Source organism: Amblyomma maculatum, chromosome 6 (assembly GCF_055883805.1).
Source record: "Amblyomma maculatum isolate TAMU_Amacu chromosome 6, ASM5588380v1, whole genome shotgun sequence".
NCBI lineage: Eukaryota > Metazoa > Arthropoda > Arachnida > Ixodida > Ixodidae > Amblyomma > Amblyomma maculatum.
This window is the reverse complement of record NC_139349.1, coordinates 67442388-67462440: the sequence shown is the minus strand read 5'-3', so window position 1 is coordinate 67462440 and position 20053 is coordinate 67442388. Positions and strand designations below refer to the sequence as shown.

Genomic DNA, 20053 nt, shown 5'->3' with positions numbered 1-20053 from the left:
GAAATGTAATTCTTTGTGACCTGTGTAAAACTGCGAAATTCTTCGAAATAGCAGACCACAGAATACGAAAGTAGATAAATTGCTGTATGACTGCTCCACGTTGCAAAAGTAAATATATTTTCATTCTGTTCTTCGTTGTGACTCGCGGTAACCAAAGCGGCTTCTTTCGCATTTTACACCCATTGAGCCCCGATGTCCAATTTTGACACTTTTTCTCTAAATTCATAAATACTTGCTCTGCGAGTAATAAATTTATACTGCGTGGTTATTGGACCATATAGATAAAAATAACACCCAGGAAAAAAATCTAACGTCAAAATAAAAGAATTCAGAGCTGAAAGGGACCTGGATTATCTCTCACCTTTACTTCACGTGAGCTCGTAATACACAATATTTCCTTTGCAGTCGCACACAATTTGTAGTAGCAAATAACACTCATTCGCCATTGCCAGTCGTTCATTCTGGGGTTCATCAGAGGTCCGTCTTAGGCCCTTTTTTGTTCCTCGTGTATATAAATGATCTCCCTCTCTACGTTATAACTTCTAACATTCATTTATTTGTAGATGACTGCGTAGTGAAATTAACGACCCTAATGGCGCTCAAATCTCCCAAAAAGAAGATATTAATGGAATTTGCGACTGATGTGCCACATGGTAAATGAAATTAAACGCCACTAAATCTAAAGCATTACGTATCTCGCGCGTTTCGACCCATCCCATTTCTTACTTCCTTGACATGGCGCTAGAACAGGCGACATCATACCACTATCTAGGAATGCACATAACAAGTGATCCCACGTGGTCTGTTTATATCAATTCCATAATTAACAATGCCAATCGCGCCCTTGGTTATCCCCGTCGTTGCTTCTCATCTGCTTCTGCCTCCCTAAAACTTCTCCTGTTTAAATCGCTAGCTCGCAGTAAGAATATGCGTCGTTCGTTTGGGATGTCAGCACGGATAACATCATCAACTCCCTCGAATTAGCTGAGAATAACTCTACTCGCTTCATCCTTCAGAACTATTATCATCATCATCATCATCATCATCATCATCATCATCACCATCACCACCATTTACTGAACCCTTAAGGTTCCTTTACAGGGTATTACATAACATAACTATAATCACACTGCTATAGCATAACGTCTATGAAAGACACATTGCAGTTAACGTCCCTTGCTTCCTGTCGTAAGTACGCTCGTGTATGTTGATTTCGCAAAATATTGTGCCACAACCCCATCCTGCGTAGCGATCTTATGCCCCCTTCATCATATGTCTAATCACGAATTGATCGTTCTCATAAGGTCGGTATTCATTTCTTTAAAACAAAATATGCAGCAGACGTTTTCATTCCACGAACAGCAAAAGACTGGAACCACCTTCCCGGGCCTACTGCCTCCATCACCGATCATCAAATCTTTTGTACTGCTTTAGATAAAATTGTATGAATAGCAATATAAACACCCTGTAAACAAGCTCCTTGTTTGTATCCACTCCCCTCTTCAACGCCCCGGGCCTTGAGGATAAAAATAAATAAATAGTTTGAAGTAGAAGAAGTAGAAGAAGATGAAGAAGATCCACCGTCACAGCGGCGTCGATCAAGATCAGCCGGCTAAGCACAAAATATGCCTGTAAATAACAAAGACAAGCCTTTCCGTGCTGGTTCATACTCGCTGGCCAGCCCTTCGAAGCATAGCCAGTATCATGCTTTGAAGAGGAGGCACCACCTCAAGCTCGGCAGTGAGTGCGATACCATGCACCCTTCCAAGGCAGGTTGCAAACAGGAGGGCCATGGCAAGGTGAGTGCAGAAAAAATCGGGGCCCGGTAAAAAAATCCACGCTATATATCAGCCTTGAATTTTAAAATGTACTCAAGCGAACGTCGCAGAACAGACGGAAGCCGAGACCTCTGTTTCTCAAAGTTTCTTTGATGTGGTGCCGAAGTAGTAGTAAAATCAGGCCTTACCTAACTACTATTCCTCTCCTAATGATATCTGCCAAGGTAAGCCTGGCCATCAGTGAATCACGCCGAAAAGGAGCTTTGGTCGCCGATTACGCCGATTACAAAAGTTACTTGACTGACTGAGCTAAACAAGGAATGATAACGAAAGAAAGAAAAGAAACGCATTTCTACTTGTTGAAGCAAAAGGCCACCATTTACTCATTTTTCATGACAATGCGGATTCCAGCCCACCAGCAGTGGTCCGGTGCCTGGTACTAGAGAGACTTCACAGCCACCCGAGCAAGGGCTGCTCAATCATCAACCAGTTGGATCTGCAGGTGCGCGGCGACAGGGTGTCGACATATGATTTTGTTGTGACGAATATGAAGCGACGCGGACATGTTTTTACACTATTGTTCCGTTGCAGTAACAGACGACCTTCTATCAAAATATTATATACTACGAAGGATGCATGGGTAAAGTGGTCTGGCATATAATCGGTCGCGTATACGTGATGAAATTTCAACTTCCGTAACTCTGTCGGTGACTCTCACGAACTATACACGCGGCGTCGCAGTCGACTACGATGGCGACCTTAAGAAGGACTCCGTCTGGTCAGTATGAGTACAAGAATAAATTTCCTTGATTACATTATTGAATCTCAATTTAATTGAAGATGAGCGTATATATATTTAGCTGTCCTATTTGCATTAGTCGGTGCAGAAGAAATAACTGAAGATAAACTGGATATCGCAGGCATTGGTCTGCAAATGAACGAGCGAAAACGAAGCCGCAGAAGATTATTTTCAGCCTTCAGATATTTTTTTAAGCGACTTCAAGATAGCCCGCGCCGAGTGTTCATGCATGTTAAATTGGAAAGTAAGCAAAATGTGAGTATGCCTCGGGTCTAATGCGGCGCTGTTGCAGATAATCGACGCTTTACGAAATCATTGCATTATGCTGAAAGCTAAAACGGTTCGCAACGGTTTCGCTTTCGGCTGTCGTCTGCTTAGCAAACTGAACCGTCTTACCACATTCGTGTGGCCATCACTTCGGTCCAGCAAGAAACGCCCTTCCTATTCGTGGGCAGACTTGTTCAGAGCACTGGAGCGGGGTGCTGCGAAAGAAATTAGGGTGTCTAACTGCTGTGTTAAATGGCCCTGTAAACGGTAGTTGCGGTAATATTATAATTCAAGAAATCCATATAGATGGTCTTTGTGAGTATTCAAGACAAATTTAAAAGCTTTGCATGGAACCTATATTTAAAAAAAAAAAAAAAAAACATTTTTTTAAGTGCTCAAGGCGACCACTCGCAATTTTTTCCTCCATGCTCGCAGTCGACCAATGAGGGAATTTCTTTGATTGAGAATCAATTAACCCTTCGTCGAATCAGGGAACTTGCTGATATTGCTGGACACTTCCGTTCATGTTGACCCTAACAAACAAGCATATATGAGCTTATATAATGCGCTATACAGCTCCCACTTTCGATTGGCGGGGAATCGTGATTGTTCAGGAATCCTCATGAGTTCGTTCGTTTTACTGCATCCACCCGTGTGTAGACGCCGTCGAGGACGACCACGCAGCCCCGGCTTTTCAAACGACCGGCCGAGTGATCACCGCAAGGCTCAAAGTCAAGCCCACGGGAGAAAACGTAACCGAGACCGGCCCCCATTCCAAGAAAAGCAGCCAAGGTGCGCCACCTCCGCATAACATCCAATTATCCATTATGTAATATGACGGCACGTGCAGCATGTAACGTACAAGTTGAAGTCCATTAAGAGAAGTCCGTCACCATAAGAGTGCAAATGGGACGTCTCATCATCAGCCGAATGTTAATTTGTTCAGCGTGCGTCATGTTCAGTGTTGTTCGCCTACAAATTTACTTGCAAGAATCTGAATACCCAGTTATATACGCCGTTTTGAAGTGTTTTATTATTTTTTGTGACAGTTGTCTCCACAAAATGAGCCGCTCTTGTGCATTCCCAGACATTTACTTGTGAGAGCAGCTATTCCAAATTTTCAGAGAATGCTCTGATGTGACAAGCGAAGCGCCGGAAATCCAGTTTTTAAGTGACACAGGGTTGAGTTCAGGGGAAAGGGGGCCGGTTGCTACCCAGCTTTCGCCAGTTGCAAGCCGGAGAACGGTTTGAAGTCAAAAGAAACCGTAACTTTATGCGGCCGAGAGATGATACAGTGTAATAACACAGTAATACTCAGAACGCATGCACAGTGCTCTCCAAAGCAACGCAATGCACGCAAAGTTCGACTAAGCACACGTTCTAAAAGATAGAGGTTCGATGACAACAGCGAACAAATGTACAAGGGAGAATTAACCAAAGAAGCTCCACCCGTCGCAGTGGCGCAGTGGTCAGGGCGCTCGACTGCTCCTACCCAAGGATGCGGGATCGAATCCCGGCCACGGTGGGCACTTTTCGATGGAGACGAAGAGCAAGGCGCCCGTGTGCTATGCGATGTCAGTACACGTTAAAGGACCTGTCAGTCGAAATTTCCGGCGTCCTCCACTACGGCGTCTCTCATAGCCTGAGCCATTTTAGGACGTTAAACCCCTTAAACCAAACTACACCAAAGGAACTCTAAAATTCACGAGTTAGTGAGACAGTCCTTGCCTAGAGATTCATGATGTGGCCGCCCCAACAACTGGCGAGCGCTCCCGCGCAGTTCAGTAGTTGAGGTCGCGGAAAACGCTTTTCAAAAAGTCAAGCAGCCAGCTGGCGCTATGCCACCTTCGTTCATAAGTCACGCCGCTTCTGTTCGTTATGCGCGCACACACACGTAACGTTCACAGCGAAAGCATCGCCTCACCGGTCTTGCCCTCCCGCCGAGATTCACGTCATTGTTCGCCAGGCGCGTACGGTTTTCTGGAAGCTCCGAGCTTCTTCGTCGCCAGTCTGCCGCCGACGCTTCCGAACGTAATCGAGAGGACACTGTTTAAAGTACTAGCAGGGTTACGCCCTTTCCACTCGTAAACAAAGTCGTTTCCTCCGTGTTTTCATAATTCTCTAGATTCTTTCTGCTGCTCCGACTTAACAAACGTGTGCCGATTTCGTGACTTTAGTGCAGCGCAATACTAGCTCGAAACAATACCAATTCAAAGTAAGAAACTGATTGATTGATTGATTGATTGATTGATTGATTGATTGATTGATTGATTGATTGATTGATTGATTGATTGATTGATTGATTGATTGATTGATTTGTGGGGCTTAACGTCCCAAAGCTACTCAGGCTATGAGAGACGCCGTAGTGGAGGACTCCGGAAATTTCGACCACCGGGGTTCTTTAACGTGTACAGACTGGTAACGCAGACAGAAGTGTGGCGTTGAACTATTACATCCAGACAGCATATCTGCTATTGTTTCGTCATTAGTTTAACCAAAATGCTGAGCGTGCAACTTTTCTCGAAAGTCATTGTAAATTGCTAAAGTGATACTATTTTGTTTAAAGTGCAGACAAAAAAATTAGATAGTTCAAAGTGTACACTCTCAGTATTCCTCGAAAGTAAAAAATAATACACGAGTAGGGTACTGTCACTTTTTTACATACGCGCAACCTAGCTGCTTCTTGATTTTCGGTGCGGTGTAGTTGGGAGGAATCAATCCACAGAAACAGCCCTCAGAGATCAAAAACAAATAATAATAAACAAGTTCTAAAGAAGGAGATAGTTGAAAGAATATACAGATGCAAGCACTATAAAACGGCTCAATTTCACGCTATGCTGTTCCAACTGCGATCGCGAACTTTCCTCTTTGGAGTTGAAGCATGTTGTTTTTTTTTTGTTTTTTTTTTTGTTCAGAACGAACCACCCTAGCTAATTCCACTACCAGGATGAACACGCAATAGCTGGGAATATTAATTGGGCAACCTGTGAGAAATGCTTCAAAACAATAGCGTGCTCCGTTTACATTTGTCAGCACCTGAATGCATGTAGACCTACGATAGATTTTCGTTTAGTAACTAACCACAACATTAATCTGCTGCATAAACGCGAAAGTTTCGCTGTCCGCGGAAAAGCTTTACGAAATTCTGCCTCTCACATTGAGCACAATATGTAGATTTTAAAAATCAATTGTCTCCAATATAAATATAAAAGCAGGAGCTTTCAGGAAGAAGCGCACTGGTGTCGCTTTTATTTTTAACTAAATTATAGAGTACATTGTGCAGCTGATAGTAAATTTCTAGCCTACGGTGAAGACACATCGTTGTCAATTACCGGGAAGTGTGAAGGTGACATCGATGTAAAAGAGCCAGGGCATTGTATGCATTTCAACATATGGGTGAAACAAATTGCCTGAAGGTTATAACTTTATAAAAGACAAAAATGGTATCATCTTTTTCAAGGAGGAGTGAATGCCAAGAAATTCAATGCAACTTGAAGCCATGATCGCGTAGTAATATTTAATTATCAAAATTCTTGGTATTATATTTTCGAAAGACTTGACTTGTAATGATCAATATGTGATCAATATATATGGCTCTCGTTTGCTAGATCCCCTTGTGAGTCCTCGTTCGTGTCCGTTCAGTTCGCTACTCGCTTAACTGGTAGTGTTTTACCTTTTCCTCTTTTATCCGATACATACAGATCAGCATATATAAGCATCAGTATAGAATATGACGAAACAGATGAAATCGTGGCACATAGGTAGGGATCTCAACGTTTTCAGTCATGTTCCCTTTACAGGCAAGCTGGCTGTCCATTCACAGTACACTTGGCTGGAGGCAATCCTGGGCAAAGTGACGAAAGCTTCGTCGGCTACCATTAACGAGCCAACGGGCAGAATCGCTTGGTCATCTTACGTTGCCAGTATAGCCATATGCGGAGCCGTCGTCTTCACCGTCATGTCAATCATCGTGGCTGGTGCCTTAGCCACAAAGGCAGTCATAGATTCATACATTGCATTAGGGATGAGAGTAAGCCTTATTGACGACCTGGCCCAGGCCTGCGATTCTCAAAGTTGCCGAGAGGCTCTCTGGCTAATTAACGCCTCCTGCCTCACCTCTGTGGACATCTGTCACGACTTCTACGGTTTCGTGTGCGGCCGCTGGGGCGCTAAGGGACCTCTCGGCGAGGGAATCTCCTACTCACTGGCGCTTGACTTCAACTACACTTCCAAACTTGACCAAACCCTTCCGCGCATTCTCGCGTGGTCAGCGACCAAGGACACAGACTTATACAAAGTGGCACTCGTCTACAGGTCCTGCGTCAACTTCTTTGCAAACACAACCACAAACCTGGACAACATGTTCAGGGCCGCCAGAGTCGATCCTCGAGTTTTTCTCAAAGCAGAAAACTTTTCTCAGCTTTTCTCAACGTCTATTCGGAGTGTCATTGACAACAAACTGACGTCGGTTTGGAAAGTGGTTCACCCCGAAAACGGAGGAGTAGGCATCCTGACCGGAACCTCCATGCTAGTTAGATCGTTCATACCGGAAATCCATGAAGCCCTGCTTGAACAACTCGCTTCGACGACAGGCGACAAAGGTTTCGTCGAGATGGTCAAACCGATCGCGACGTTAGACGGATTCATTAAGAGCGTCACTGAGCCGCACTCCGAAGAAACTGCGCTCGACGAGGTCTTGACAAGCAGGGACGACATTCCTGCCTATGGTGTGTACTGGAAGAAGGCCCTGTATGAGCTACCTAGGCCACGGTCCGTCGAGAACCAGCGTGCTAATACCGTGCGCACTAACAACGCAGGCGCGATCCAAAGCATCGTGCGAAAACTGGCCTCAGTTCCGTTAAACATTGCCAAGGCCTACATGCTTCTGGTCCCTTTCGCTACGTACTTAGGTTTCGAGCTCAAGACAGCGTCTCGACGAGGCTTTCTGCCCGATACTATCAGGGCTAAACAGTGTGTTGGATACTTGAACTCCATGTTTGGAGTTAGGGCACAGGCCGTCCTTATGGAGGTAATGAAGCCATCGAAAGCTCTGGCGTCGGCGAATCAGATGTGGAAGAATCTACGACACAAAGCTCAAGCCATGGCCAACATTGGTGCCGGCTTTACGTTGGGAAGAGAGAGCCTGCTAAATGCAACGTTCGAAGTTTACGGTATGTGAGAGCGTGTACCAAATCGAAGTTCTTATTACATCATCTTAAAGCAGCGCGAAAACACAGGACTAAAAGGAACATGAGACGACACAAGCGCTTTGTCCTGTGTGCTTTAAGATGAATCCAATCCAACTCGCCCAGTTTTCTATACTTGTGAACTACATTTCTTATTACAGACGCATGGAAATGCAGAAAACATATACTTGTTTCACGCTACCTGCGAAGCACGTGTGAACATAGGCAGGGTTCTTTTGTTTCGAATGGTATTTAAACATTGAAGGTTCTACTTTAATTGCCCCAAAAATGGCTCCGTAAAGCTCTGGCTCCCCTTTCTTACCGGGAGTAATTCAGTAAAGAGCAGATCCTTGCCACGGCTAACACTGATGAAAGGGACGAAATCTATTTACCTGCCAGGCAAATAACACCAAAATTCTCTATCTGTCGTTATTGAGGAAGGAGAATTGTTTTAATACCACTAGTATGGAAAGCACAGTGCACAGGGAAATTAATTCGAAAGTATAGCAAAGATTAAGTTGGGTTTATGCGCATAAGCAACTGAGGCTATCATGCGCCTAGCACGAGGTTAAATGTAACGAATGCTAGCTGGCAGTGTGTCTTTACTTAAGTGTACGTCATATTTCCCGAACCACCATCCGATTAAGCACAGCAGCATAAGAAGCCGTTGTAGGTGAGTGGATATTCTGACAGGAAACTACAAGAACCAGCGCCAGGTCAAAATCTAATGTATTCCCTTACTTTAAATATTAATCAACGGCAATCCTTATAGCGATGCCATACCAACCGAGTCTCACGTTTTTTCATTCGTTCTATTTACTTCGCAGGTGGTGGCGTTAACCCCGGTACTGGCAGTGTACCGCCAGCTTCTTACACCGGTGATTTCATCGCCAACGTCATCATGCTCACTAGATACACGGATAAGCAGACTGAGTTGAATCCCCGACTCTCTAGCACCCACAGCGAAGCCGAAGTGGGAAAGGAATTCCTTGTGCCCGATTTTTTCTACCCAGACGCCACGGAAGCCAGCGTCAACTACGGCACCCTAGGCAGCTACATGGCCAGCATACTTTTTACCTCTAGCCTGCCAAAACGTTTCCCCAACGAATACGTTAATTGCCTGGAAAAATACACAGATCACCACAACATACCGTTCGACAAGACAGACTGGCAGCGTTACGTCAAGATGAACTGGTCTATGAACGTGGCTTTCAGGTCCCTGCCGACAAACACCGGTGCCCGAGACCACGTTTTGCAAGGCCGTTACTTCTTCCTTCGCTACGCCATATTCTTCTGCGGCGAAAATATGCCAGTGAGAATGGGGCTACAGTATGCAGCGAAAAGTTCTCGCAGCTTCGCCACCATTTTTAACTGCAATCAGCCTCCAATAAATCCATGCTAATAGTATATGGTACTGATGACAGCGATAGCGTTTCTACAGTGTTAAATTTTGCAAATATCTACTTATTTTCGCGCGTTAAGCAAGCATGGCATGGGTTCTGACCGCGCATGACAAACAACCCAAAAGCGAAACTCACTTTAGGCACTAGCTATGCGCTCATCGGAGCACAGAAAATAGTTGCAAAGTAGGAAATTAAAAGACAATTGGCAAAAAATGTTTGCTCATTATTTTCAGTTACGTCACCGGAAACTAAAGCACAGAAGAGTGCATTCGTAATAGAAGTAAGTGCGTAACAAACTACTATAGCAAAAAATCGCCATTTTTCGTGACTGTGTAATTTACCATGCCCAGCATCAGCCTCCAAGGACGGCCCGAGGGGCGCTTATTCTGTTGCAAGAAATATCAGGCCTCTCCTGAAAAAAATAAATAAATAAATAAAAATGAAATCTGGCACACTTCAAAAAAAGGTAGGCAGACACATATCACACGCCAAAATATTCAAGGCAGAGGAACACACCCTCAAACGCATACAGATATACTTTCCCCACACCATGCACTTAAAAACGGTAGATAGCCGAAACCGCGCAACCCGCAGTGCAGTATATAGTACGATGGTAGTACTGCTGTGGATGTGTAGCTAATTTGTATCGTATCTTTTGAAAGATGGCTACACAAAAAGAGACACATGGCTACCCCTTGGAAGCCAAGTGTTCATGAGGTCGGCCCAACCCATCTTTTCGCTGTCTAAGTTTTTTGTAGCCACGTACTTGGCCGCGTTGCAGCGATTTCGCCGTGGCACCAACTTCCACCATGTTAGCACGCTCTCACCGCCGCTGCCCAGCAACCACCTCCTCGCCATACATAGCATTTCGCCGTGTGTGAGACAGGCCACTAGTGCGCATGCGCAGAAACCGGAGAAGAGCAACAGGTGCGCTGCGCATGAGATCACAGCACATAGCAGCAGCAAGGAAAGGAGGTGGGTGGCTGCTCCTGGCCCTACGGGGTTGGGACTGGTAGGTCACCACCGCTTGCGGCGGGGGCTAGCCTGCCACCGGAGTTGTATCTCTTGTAAGCCATCATTGCACCCTCCACCGCTTCGGTGGTGGACGACGGCTGTTGCGACGCATGTCTTTCTCACCCTCTTCTTTATCTTTCTTTCTCCTCTATTTTCTTTTCTGTCCGCACGAGGCAGCGGAGGTGGCTCAGCTACAGAGTCAGTAGCAGGCCCGTGCATTTTCTTTTCCTTCTTCCTACACTGGATAAGATGGAGTCAAAAGACAGCAAGCAGTCGCTAGCGACTGCAATGCCAAAATGCTAATAAAGCAATGACTGCCTACAAAACTCAACTATTACAAAAACAATTACGAGTTATTTTATTTTGTTTTTTAATTTAACCTTATGTTTTGCAAAGAAAAAAAAAACTGAAATAATAAAGCAATGTTGGCAAATCGTAAATTGCATCGGCATCGAGCAGAGCGCCACCACGCAGCAGGCTTCAGCGTGCGGAACGATGTTTGAGCGTACGATCGGCTCTCCTGCTGACTGTTCAACACTGACTGCTGACTGCTGAAGTAACAAACATTATTTGCTATGCATTTTCCGGCAGTGGGGCGATTTTCTCGTGCTCCCAAGCAAGCCGGAGTAGAAGTATGTCATTCGCGTGCCTCCCGTCTTCTTACAGGACCCGTATGCTACCCCAGTGCGGCCGTACGAACGGCAATACGGTGGTTTTCTGGTGTTGGCCAGGCAAGCTGGAATGAAGAGGCATTCGCAGTATAAAAAAGTATTGTCATTCGCGTGCCTCCCCTCGTCTTTCAGGACCGGTAACCCAGTGCAGTCTTACGAGCGGTAGGTTAGCTGGACGGTAAATGACGGGGCTTTGGTTCCCTCTAGAACGAACCGCAGTTTCAAAGTTCGAGGTTATTTTAAAGCGGTCTCTTACCTTCTGTTCCTGATTATCAAATAATCCAGTTGAGACATTGGAGTAATACTAAGCTGTCTAACAATTTATGTGCCGTAATTATTGCTTAGTTCCGTGGCTGCAACAAACCATTCGTAGAAAATGTTCGCTGTGATTTGTGAACATTCTTTGAATAGGGATTCAGCATTCTGAACCGGGAAAACATGGAGTATTTTTTATGGACTTATAGAAGTTAGTAAACCCTTTCTACAATAGTATTTGTGAAACGTTTCTGTATAAACATCGCTGAGAGGTCTTTGGAAAAATATCTAATTGATGTCTCCACAAAAACATATCTGAGACGTCTTTGAAAAGGCGTCTTAGTATAGACGTGCTAACGAAGTTTTCCAGGAAACTTCTTTCCGTCGACGTCTGTGAGAGGTTTTGTTCTAGAACAAGATGTTTGTAGCCTTCCAGAGCTGTTTAAAGAAGTTTATTAGACGTTATGTGTTTCGTGGGACACCACTAATGTATCGCGGGTCGGGAAATTTCCGGAATTGGCGATATAAATGAACAGGTCCATACAAAAGTTTTCGATTGGAAGTTATTAACACGTTCACTGCGTAGCCCCTTATCATAGTTTTGATCTCTGTGCGTTGTGACCCACCGGTGGGTCACCCGACGCTTTCCGCGGGTGCGGCGTGACACACCGGTGGGGCACACTTATGAGGCTGTTTTTTCCGCCTGCTGAAAGATGGCTGTACTGGCATTTTCAGTCGCAGTTTGCGCGGGCTACTTCAATCATGTATGCTGGCGCAGAAAATCATCAAGTGGTTCACTTGGCCCGTGCATTTCCAGGAAGTTGCTTCCTCTGGGGCCGCATTTTATAAGAATCTATTGCCCCTTTTTCACTCTGTTTCGCGTGACGCAATTAATCCTGACAGACGATCGACGAATCACAGAAATGAAAAGCAGCAAATACCTGCATTGACGATAGCCCTCGCCATTCGTTGCGCGCTGTGGTTCAATATTGGCTGCAAGGTGCGTCCAATAGCGAGGTCCGGTCGCCAATGAGCCAATAGTCAGGTCGCTTCCCACGAACGTTTGAATAGCACGGCTACGTCATCGAACAAAAATGACCTGATGTAAAGAACCAAATGGATTATGGATCCTTGTAGCATACGGCACCTGGAGAATTTATCGATCATTACCGCGACTCTGCTCGCTTCATCCCCAATGAACGTGACTGAAGCAAGTTCTCAAGGATGTCTTTGAAAAACGGCGCCCTTTCTGTCGACAAAATTTCTGCTTTATGTAATTAGATCGCGGCCAAGAGTTTCGGTCGTTCTGGCCCGAACAAGTGCCAGAGGCGCTTGTTGCTCTCGAGCCCTCGATTCTTCTTTCTTTTATTGGGCATGCACGAGTTTCCACAACAAAGAGTTTGCGTTTTGAAGCCGTTGATTGCTACGTTTACTACGCCCCGACCAGCTCCTCTTTGTGGGCAACGCCACGTGACCCTGCGTTTCAGCATTCACTAAGCACCAAGACACAAGAATTAGACCTCAAACTCGACATTTTATTGAACTATTTCCAGAATAATTTTCCGAAGCAAAAAAAAAAAAGAAAAAACAGTTCAAGTCACAGCCTTTGCAACTAAACGTCTTACATGCCACCAGCTCACGATGTCTAAAACGCAGTCCATGTTCAGGAGTTCTACTCGTGCAGAAGATTGAAACATGGCAAACACGTAAATGGCCTTCCCTCGCAATTTGCGCAGAATGTAACAAGTTTCTTCGCCATTACCCTTGCCTGCTCTGGGCTTCTGCGAGCTCTCAACGATGCGTAGCATCCAGTACATCTCCTTCGGACAGATCATGCAGGTCCGTCGGCCTGTTCCAGCGTATGGGCGCGCTTTGTTCCGCGTGTTCTTTCGGTCTCAATCTCAGCTGTGGCGAAAAGTGCGCGTGCCAAGTCCTCGCGGAATTCGATGATTGGCGATGTTTTACCGTCCACCATTGAACGGACAACCCATGCGTTCACAACTGCAGTTCCAACGATGAGCTCCACCGCAGCTTTCCTATACCACTTGAGCCCTTTCCGTAGGCAGGAGTAGTAGGACGTCATTTGGTCACTATAGTCAACGCCCTTTTTCGCCGCGTTGTAGTCGAGGACTGTGCGCGGTTTCATGATCGGCTCACCCTTTCTCGTTTTTTTTCCGGTATCAGCAAGGCTGGCGTCATGCTCAGCAACCGTTGTCATCATGAGAACGGGCCGTTTATCCAACCACTTCAGCACCTTTACGCCGTTGTGGGATTCAAGACCAACGACTTCCCCTTTTTTTACTCTAGCTTCTGTAACTTCTTTCGGAAGCCCCTTTCGGTTCGACCGGAGAGTGCCACATAAAAATGTATCATCCTTCAACAGGCGTGACGCAAGCGGCATGCTGGCGTAGAAGTTTTCTGCGAAAAGTGTGCGACCACAGCCGGTGAAGCCAGCCATCAAATTTACTACTACTTCTTCGGCATGCCCCATGCCCGCTATGGCGTCAGATTTTCTGGCATATATTTGCACTTTCAATGTATAGCCTTCCTTCGTGCAGGCCTTGTATAGCTTGACTCCATACTTGTGGGCTTTACCTGGGATGTATTGCCTGAAGGCGAGGCGCCCACGCCACGGAATCATCGTTTCGTCAACGACAATCTCTTTGCCTGGCTCCAACACTGAGCAGAAATTGCGATTCATTTTATCCATCAAGGGTCGAATACGATAGAGACGATCCTGCTGTGCGCTCGGTTCCTCGTTATCTGCGAAGTGTTATATCTGTTATATCTCTACCGCCATCTGTGATATGATAGTGGAAACTCATTTGCATGCATTTGTGGAAACATATCGTCGCCGCACTGCAAGAAACGCCTCGCTGTTTGCACCAGCACGGCTGGACTGCGTTGCGTTGCCCACCGGTGGGCCACGACGCAGTGAACGTGTTAAATGAAAGGGGGAAATGCTACTCAGCGACCCACAGCCGAGGGAGCGGGCCCAGGGAGACCCCACGTATCTCCCCTGGGATGTAGCGGAATTGATAGGTTGTAGGGGAAGGGGAAGTAGGAATGAGGGTAGGGTTATGGGAATTTGGAGGGAAATGTGGGCAGCGTAGGATTTTGACTGACTGTCAATTTGAGTCGAGCTCCCTTCCGGGCCTCCGTAGAGGGCGAGCACTCGCTCTTAGCCGAATGTGCGGCCCTTGGCCCCAAGATAATTCCACCACTACAAGGCGTTTGCCGGGTTTCCGGCGTCTGAGACAGGTTCCCTTCATGAAGCCGCTTTTGAGTTTCCCCGTCCTCCCCCCAAGCCCGGTTCCTCCACCCCGACTCTACTTGAGGTACTAGAGAGGTGGATTTCGCTTAGCGTTCATCCCTACTTCAAGGTACTGGCAAGTGGTCATAGTTTGGTCTCTGGCGCACACTGATGAATACTCGTCCCCGGTGTTCGCCCGACATTGCATGTAAGATGGTACATCATTCAAGGTGACAAGTTCTGAAGTCCCACCCGTTGCTACACGCTTATGTCCGCTCTCGTGCTGTAGGGCCTTGCATATAGGATGCTTCCCGCGTGAGCACTTTACGAATTGTTCGCTAGGCTACTAACCGTTTCCGAGGTCGGTTACCCGCCATTCCTGCACCTCTACTTGTGCTGGTCGCTTTCAGGGCATTACTAAGTGATTTAACTCTCTTTTGTGCCCCTACAGTCGCAACAAAAACAACAACAATAAAGAGAGAATGAGCGTAAGAAGTCGAAGAGAGCAGCGGAGAAGCTCGAGAAGCCGTGCGCCGCGCCGTTAGGCAGGGTTCTGGGAGGCTGTGTGGCACCGTGTCAGACAATGTTGCATATATTTGTAGAGATATGTACGGGTACGGATGAAGTTTACCAGGTGTGTGAAGAAGCGGCAGTAGCAGGCACGTACGAGAAGTAAAAAGGCGAGGCAAGAGGAAGTAGAAGCGAGCGCCGCTGGCTTCGCGTGTCACACGAGCGAAGAAGCAAACCGACACCGCCGGCTCGGTGCGCCGCACGGTGGGAAGAAACGTGGCGACGGCTCCTCGCGCCGCACCTGAGGCCAATTTATGGGTGGGTGATGAAAACATTTAGTCCATACAAGGAACAGGAGGTATGCTTTCATTTGCCCGTAACGAACCGGTCCTCACAAGCACTAGGTGGAGGCCTAGTTTCAGACCCCGTGGCTGTATCCGCCGCCTGGGCACGCCCGACTAAACGAGGTTTTCGGGCCGAAGAGGATCGCCTCCCAGTACTACCTGGTTGGCTAGGGATTGGGGAAGTAACCGGGTAGGAGGGGCAGGCCCACACCATATGATAGGTGTCCGAAGACGCCGCTCCACAGCGCGGAGCTGCCTCTAAAGGAAGGGTTAAAATGTTTGAGGTCTGCCGGGGCACAGTAAGGTATTGGCGAGAAGCGGAGAAGGAGCCGCTCATCCACCTTTTTGATGCCTTTACAAGGGGGGGGGGGGGGGGGGGGGTAAATGCGATTACTATCTTGATGTTGCAATAGAACTATTGTTTCCATGTTGTCCCTCTGTGTCCGTGTTTCTTGCTGTCTTGTTAGTGATGCAATAGACCATGTTAAAATTGGGTTCCTGATTTGATGGCGAGGAGAAAACAGCCCGGTGAGAGAGCGCGCGGGCGGCTGCGTCTGCTGCCTCGTTTCTTGTCAACCTCTGATGAGCAGGGCCCATATAAGGTAACGGTGTGTGGCGTCCGTATCCCGTACGCAATTAGATTCGAAGGGCTGTAGAAAGGGACTCCAGCCTTGTTCGATGTTCTGACAGGCTCCTCGCTATTCGGTGATTATGTATTTGTAATCGGAATGTGAGGCCGCAAAGAGTAATGAGACCCCTTCGGAATGTGCTGCACTGTGGTACAGTGCCTAGAATATACTGGCAGTATACTGACTAGTATATATAATATACTGGTCAGTATATTCTAGGCACTATAACTGTGGGCTCTGAAGGTGAGGCCATTAACAGTGTTGCTGATGGGAACTACCGCTGCCGTGTATCCCGTGGTGAGGGCCGCAAGAGTTCACGTACTATACACCTGTTCGGCTGCCATAACCCCTTCAGGCGCAAAAAAAAGTTGCAATACAAAAATATCTGAGGGCCATTTTCGGTTCTCCACGCTTCAAATGACGTATCCTGAAGAAACTGAAATAAAAGTTTTATTTTTTTTTTATTGTCTTTCGCATGTCCCCATTCGAGGACAGTACGCTTCAATGCAGAAAAAGTAATGCGTGATGCTAGAGATAAGTGCGATACTGTCCTTGGCAAGATATCGTGCAGAAAAGATGGTTAATGAATATTGCTTGATTTCTTAATTAAATCAATCACTTGAAAGTATACTTATTGTGAAAAAGGTAAAAGTAATTGCTCTGAGCAGACATGCACAAAAAGATGTGTGGCACTTTGGCACCTAATCCGACACTTCGCAGTGCATACTTCACGGCGGCAGTGCTGTGGGTTCAGTGTGTTGACGTGCACCGGCCAGTGGTTGTAGCCATTGCACCTAATTGTAGCTTTCAGTAGCAAATGCGGTCTAGTCTTCTTCCCAACAGGCTCTGAACACTCACTACTTGGCCAACCGCGCTATTTTTTACGTGTTCTGTTGCACGCGATTAGGCTGTTCGCAACGTCAGTTTGGACGGCCATCATGTTCAAAATACTTTTCTGTGCAAGCCTCTGAGCACTTGTGTCTCACAGATACTCTATCCAGCTGTTGCACACGGCCACTTTCTGGTTCTTGCCCAAAAGGGTCAGTGACATAAGGAAGTCCAGTTTGTAGACTTTCGAATTTGATGTGCTTTGAAACATTCAAAACAGCGTCTTTTATAGTCTTTTTGCATAGCAGGGCGCACAAAGTATGACAGTGACGTCAAACACGCAGAAAAGAAGTGTACCGAGAGAGGTGGCTTTGGGGCGCCCTGTCCCCGAACAGGGACGCTAACATTCGGAAATGCACGCTTGCAACAAGGGTGATAGCCATTATTTCACAGTTACGGGCCCTTCCTCCGATAAATAAATTCAGTATTTTCGTCGGCACAGATTCCTAACAGTCAAAATTGACAAAAACAAGGAGCAATAACGGCTAGCCCAGTACAACGTAGCCGTATCCATTTCTGCCACGCTTTTCAGGCAAAATTTCTTTTACTTAGCGTAAAAAGGTGCTAGTTGTCCAATAAAGTGGCTCAGGCCGCGTGTTTTGAAACATTCAAAAAGACGCTTTTCATTACCTTTTTGCACAGCAGGCCGCGCAATGTTCGCGTACCCATACATGGACATGGCGCCCGAAGGGGTGTCGGGCTGGGACTTCCGCTCGTGCGGCGCCGATGACCTTGACTCGAGGAGGCCAGTAATTAAATTAACTTAAGCTTTCGCTTTAAAGAATCCCCGTGCTTTACATCCGTGTCAGCCTGTCGGTTCTCTTTCCATCTCATAACAAGCCCTCCGCCGCGGTAGCTTTGTGGCACTCGTCTACTGAACCCAAGGATAAGAGATTGAATGCCGGCTGGGGCAGCCACCTTTCAATGGAGGAGAAAAGCGCCCGGTATGCGCTGTGCGATGTCAGTGGCTGAAATCCAAAGCCTTCCACTCGGAGACTTCGTCGATTTTGGATGTTGAATGCCACAAACCAAACCAACCTGCAACCGGTTCTTCCATAGCTCTGCGAACGCCGGGCAACTTTCGTACTTATATCATGCGAACGGAAAGTCATGGGCTAAGCGCAACCGCAATGCGAAGCAGGCGTGCGGCGGCGAGCCAGCAGCGAGTCATTTGGTTAGGCGCACCTGCCGAGCGAGCGAGTCACGCCGGTTATGCGCATGCTTTCAAGGACTCTTGTGCGGAACATGGCCATGAGCTTTGCATGCGAGACGTGGAGAACATTTTTATTTGCTTTTATCGTCTGCGATCCGAAGAACGCGGTGTGGAGGGTACTGGCCAACAAAGAAAATAGTTTTAACTGCGCGTGAGCTCGAGCAGGAGGAAGAGGAGGATATTGCCTAACAGAAATGGCACTCCCCCCCCCCCCCCCCCCCCTACCCCACACACACACACTTCGGCCTTGGCACTTGTTAATAATGCTGTTTATAGATGCTGGGCGGGAGGTCCTGTGTCCCGGTGGCCTCTGCAGCCAGTCCAACAAGGCGGAGCTGGAGAATTCGAACTAGAGGATCGGATCGCTGAGCGTGACTCATGGCGTGGGCCATTGAGAGCTGGACGGGAAGAAATCAGTCAAGAAGACGAGAGTGAAAGCGCTGATGTAAGTCCATGGCATTCATGGGTGATGCAACCACCTAAACGGCAAACAGATGCAATCAACGACCTATCCGGTTACGCAGTAGTTTGTCGGAAGTCATAAGAGTAAGGTAATGCACAAATAAACGCCATGCGTTGACAATTCTTCCCGCAAGAAACTATTGCAATTAACTTACCTAGTGGCATCTTAATAATTTCTGCGTGGTACAATAAGTGAGCCGTGCTTGAAAACAACTCCACAACTATAGGATTCGCTTGGCGCTAAAAGTGATTTTGTTAAGTTCCGTAGATGTTTTAGTTTGGTTGCTTACGCGTCGCAGAAAACTTTCGTGCAATATTTTTTTTTTCGGCCTACGCACAAAGAATGCTTGGCATTAGGTAGATTTTCTTTGGTTCGATCCAGAACTTGACCAATATACGCTCGAGCTGCACCATGAGGAATGACTGCTGTATTTCAGCTGTTGCTAAATGAGACATCACCATGTCCTTTCTTCGCCGCAAAAATCTGAGGATTTATGGTCAAAGCCACCAAATGGCATGGGGGCGGAGGTCAACATATACATACACGTATATAGTCACAGTCATTACACTGCCTGCCAGTAATTTCGTCTTGTTTGGGGAATTATGCAGGCAGCTTTGTTTTTAAAGTTTTCGCACTTTTTTCTTGCATCATCGGCACTGATCGTAACTCTGTCCATAGATGCAGTCCAATTGTGACTGTTAAAGATGGACGGCACATGCTAAGGCTATGGAAATTACAAGGTAAGGTATTTATTATTTAATTAATTAAATGGGCCGGAGGAAAAGGCATTACAGAAGGAAGCGGGAGGAAATATACATTGCATAATACAGCACAGAAAGAAAAAAGAATATTATGCTTGAAGCGGCACATAAAAAATACTTTGTTACGAAAAATAGACACAATGATGCAGGTGCAAATAAAACTGACAAGAAATGACGTACAACAGCCAGTAATGTCGACTACTTGGCAAAAGATCAACAGGGAGGTCTTACATGCGGAAATGCGAAAGCATTGCAAGTTCCGTGCCATAGTTCCGTTATCAGCTTGTTCTGCATTTCGCTGCTCTTCCGATCTCTACATGTTTACTTTTACTTTACTTGCTTACTTTACAACTGTACATCTCATCTGCTTTTGTTTTTACTACGTTTGCCCCACCGCGGTGGTGCAGTGGTTATGGCACTCGACTGCTATGCCCAAAGACACAGGACTGAAAGCCAGCCGTGGTGGCCGCTATTTGGCGGCGGCTGTGGGCTACGTGCGATGCCACGTGAAAGTTAAAGAGCCCTAGGTGGCAGAAATTTCCGGAGCCCACCTCTACAGCACCTCTCATAGCCTGAGTCACTTCCAAGACATCGAACCCCATGTGCGTCGCTAATTAGA

The 20053-nt window shown here is 46.6% G+C and overlaps 1 protein-coding gene across 1 annotated transcript; it reads left to right on the top strand.

The window, feature by feature from the left end:
* The first annotated feature begins 1754 nt into the window (after positions 1–1754).
* On the top strand, positions 1755–19961 carry LOC146185937 (uncharacterized). Its single transcript, XM_084607953.1, has 8 exons — positions 1755–1799; positions 2190–2280; positions 3505–3636; positions 6645–8015; positions 8858–9342; positions 17098–17149; positions 17643–17746; positions 19842–19961. The coding sequence occupies exons 1-8, from the start codon at positions 1755–1757 to the stop codon at positions 19959–19961; spliced, it is 2400 nt and encodes a 799-aa protein (XP_084464079.1).
* Positions 19962–20053: the final 92 nt, after the last annotated feature.

Excerpts from the sequence above, each read along its gene's own strand:
- LOC146185937 (XM_084607953.1), top strand. The coding sequence starts at position 1,755 with ATGCACCCTTCCAAGGCAGGTTGCAAACAGGAGGGCCATGGCAAG. Across the intron at positions 3,637-6,644 it reads TTCCAAGAAAAGCAGCCAAG|GCAAGCTGGCTGTCCATTCA; the intron begins GTGCGCCACCTC and ends TTCCCTTTACAG. Across the intron at positions 17,747-19,841 it reads ACCTTGACTCGAGGAGGCCA|TGGTTATGGCACTCGACTGC; the intron begins GTAATTAAATTA and ends GCGGTGGTGCAG.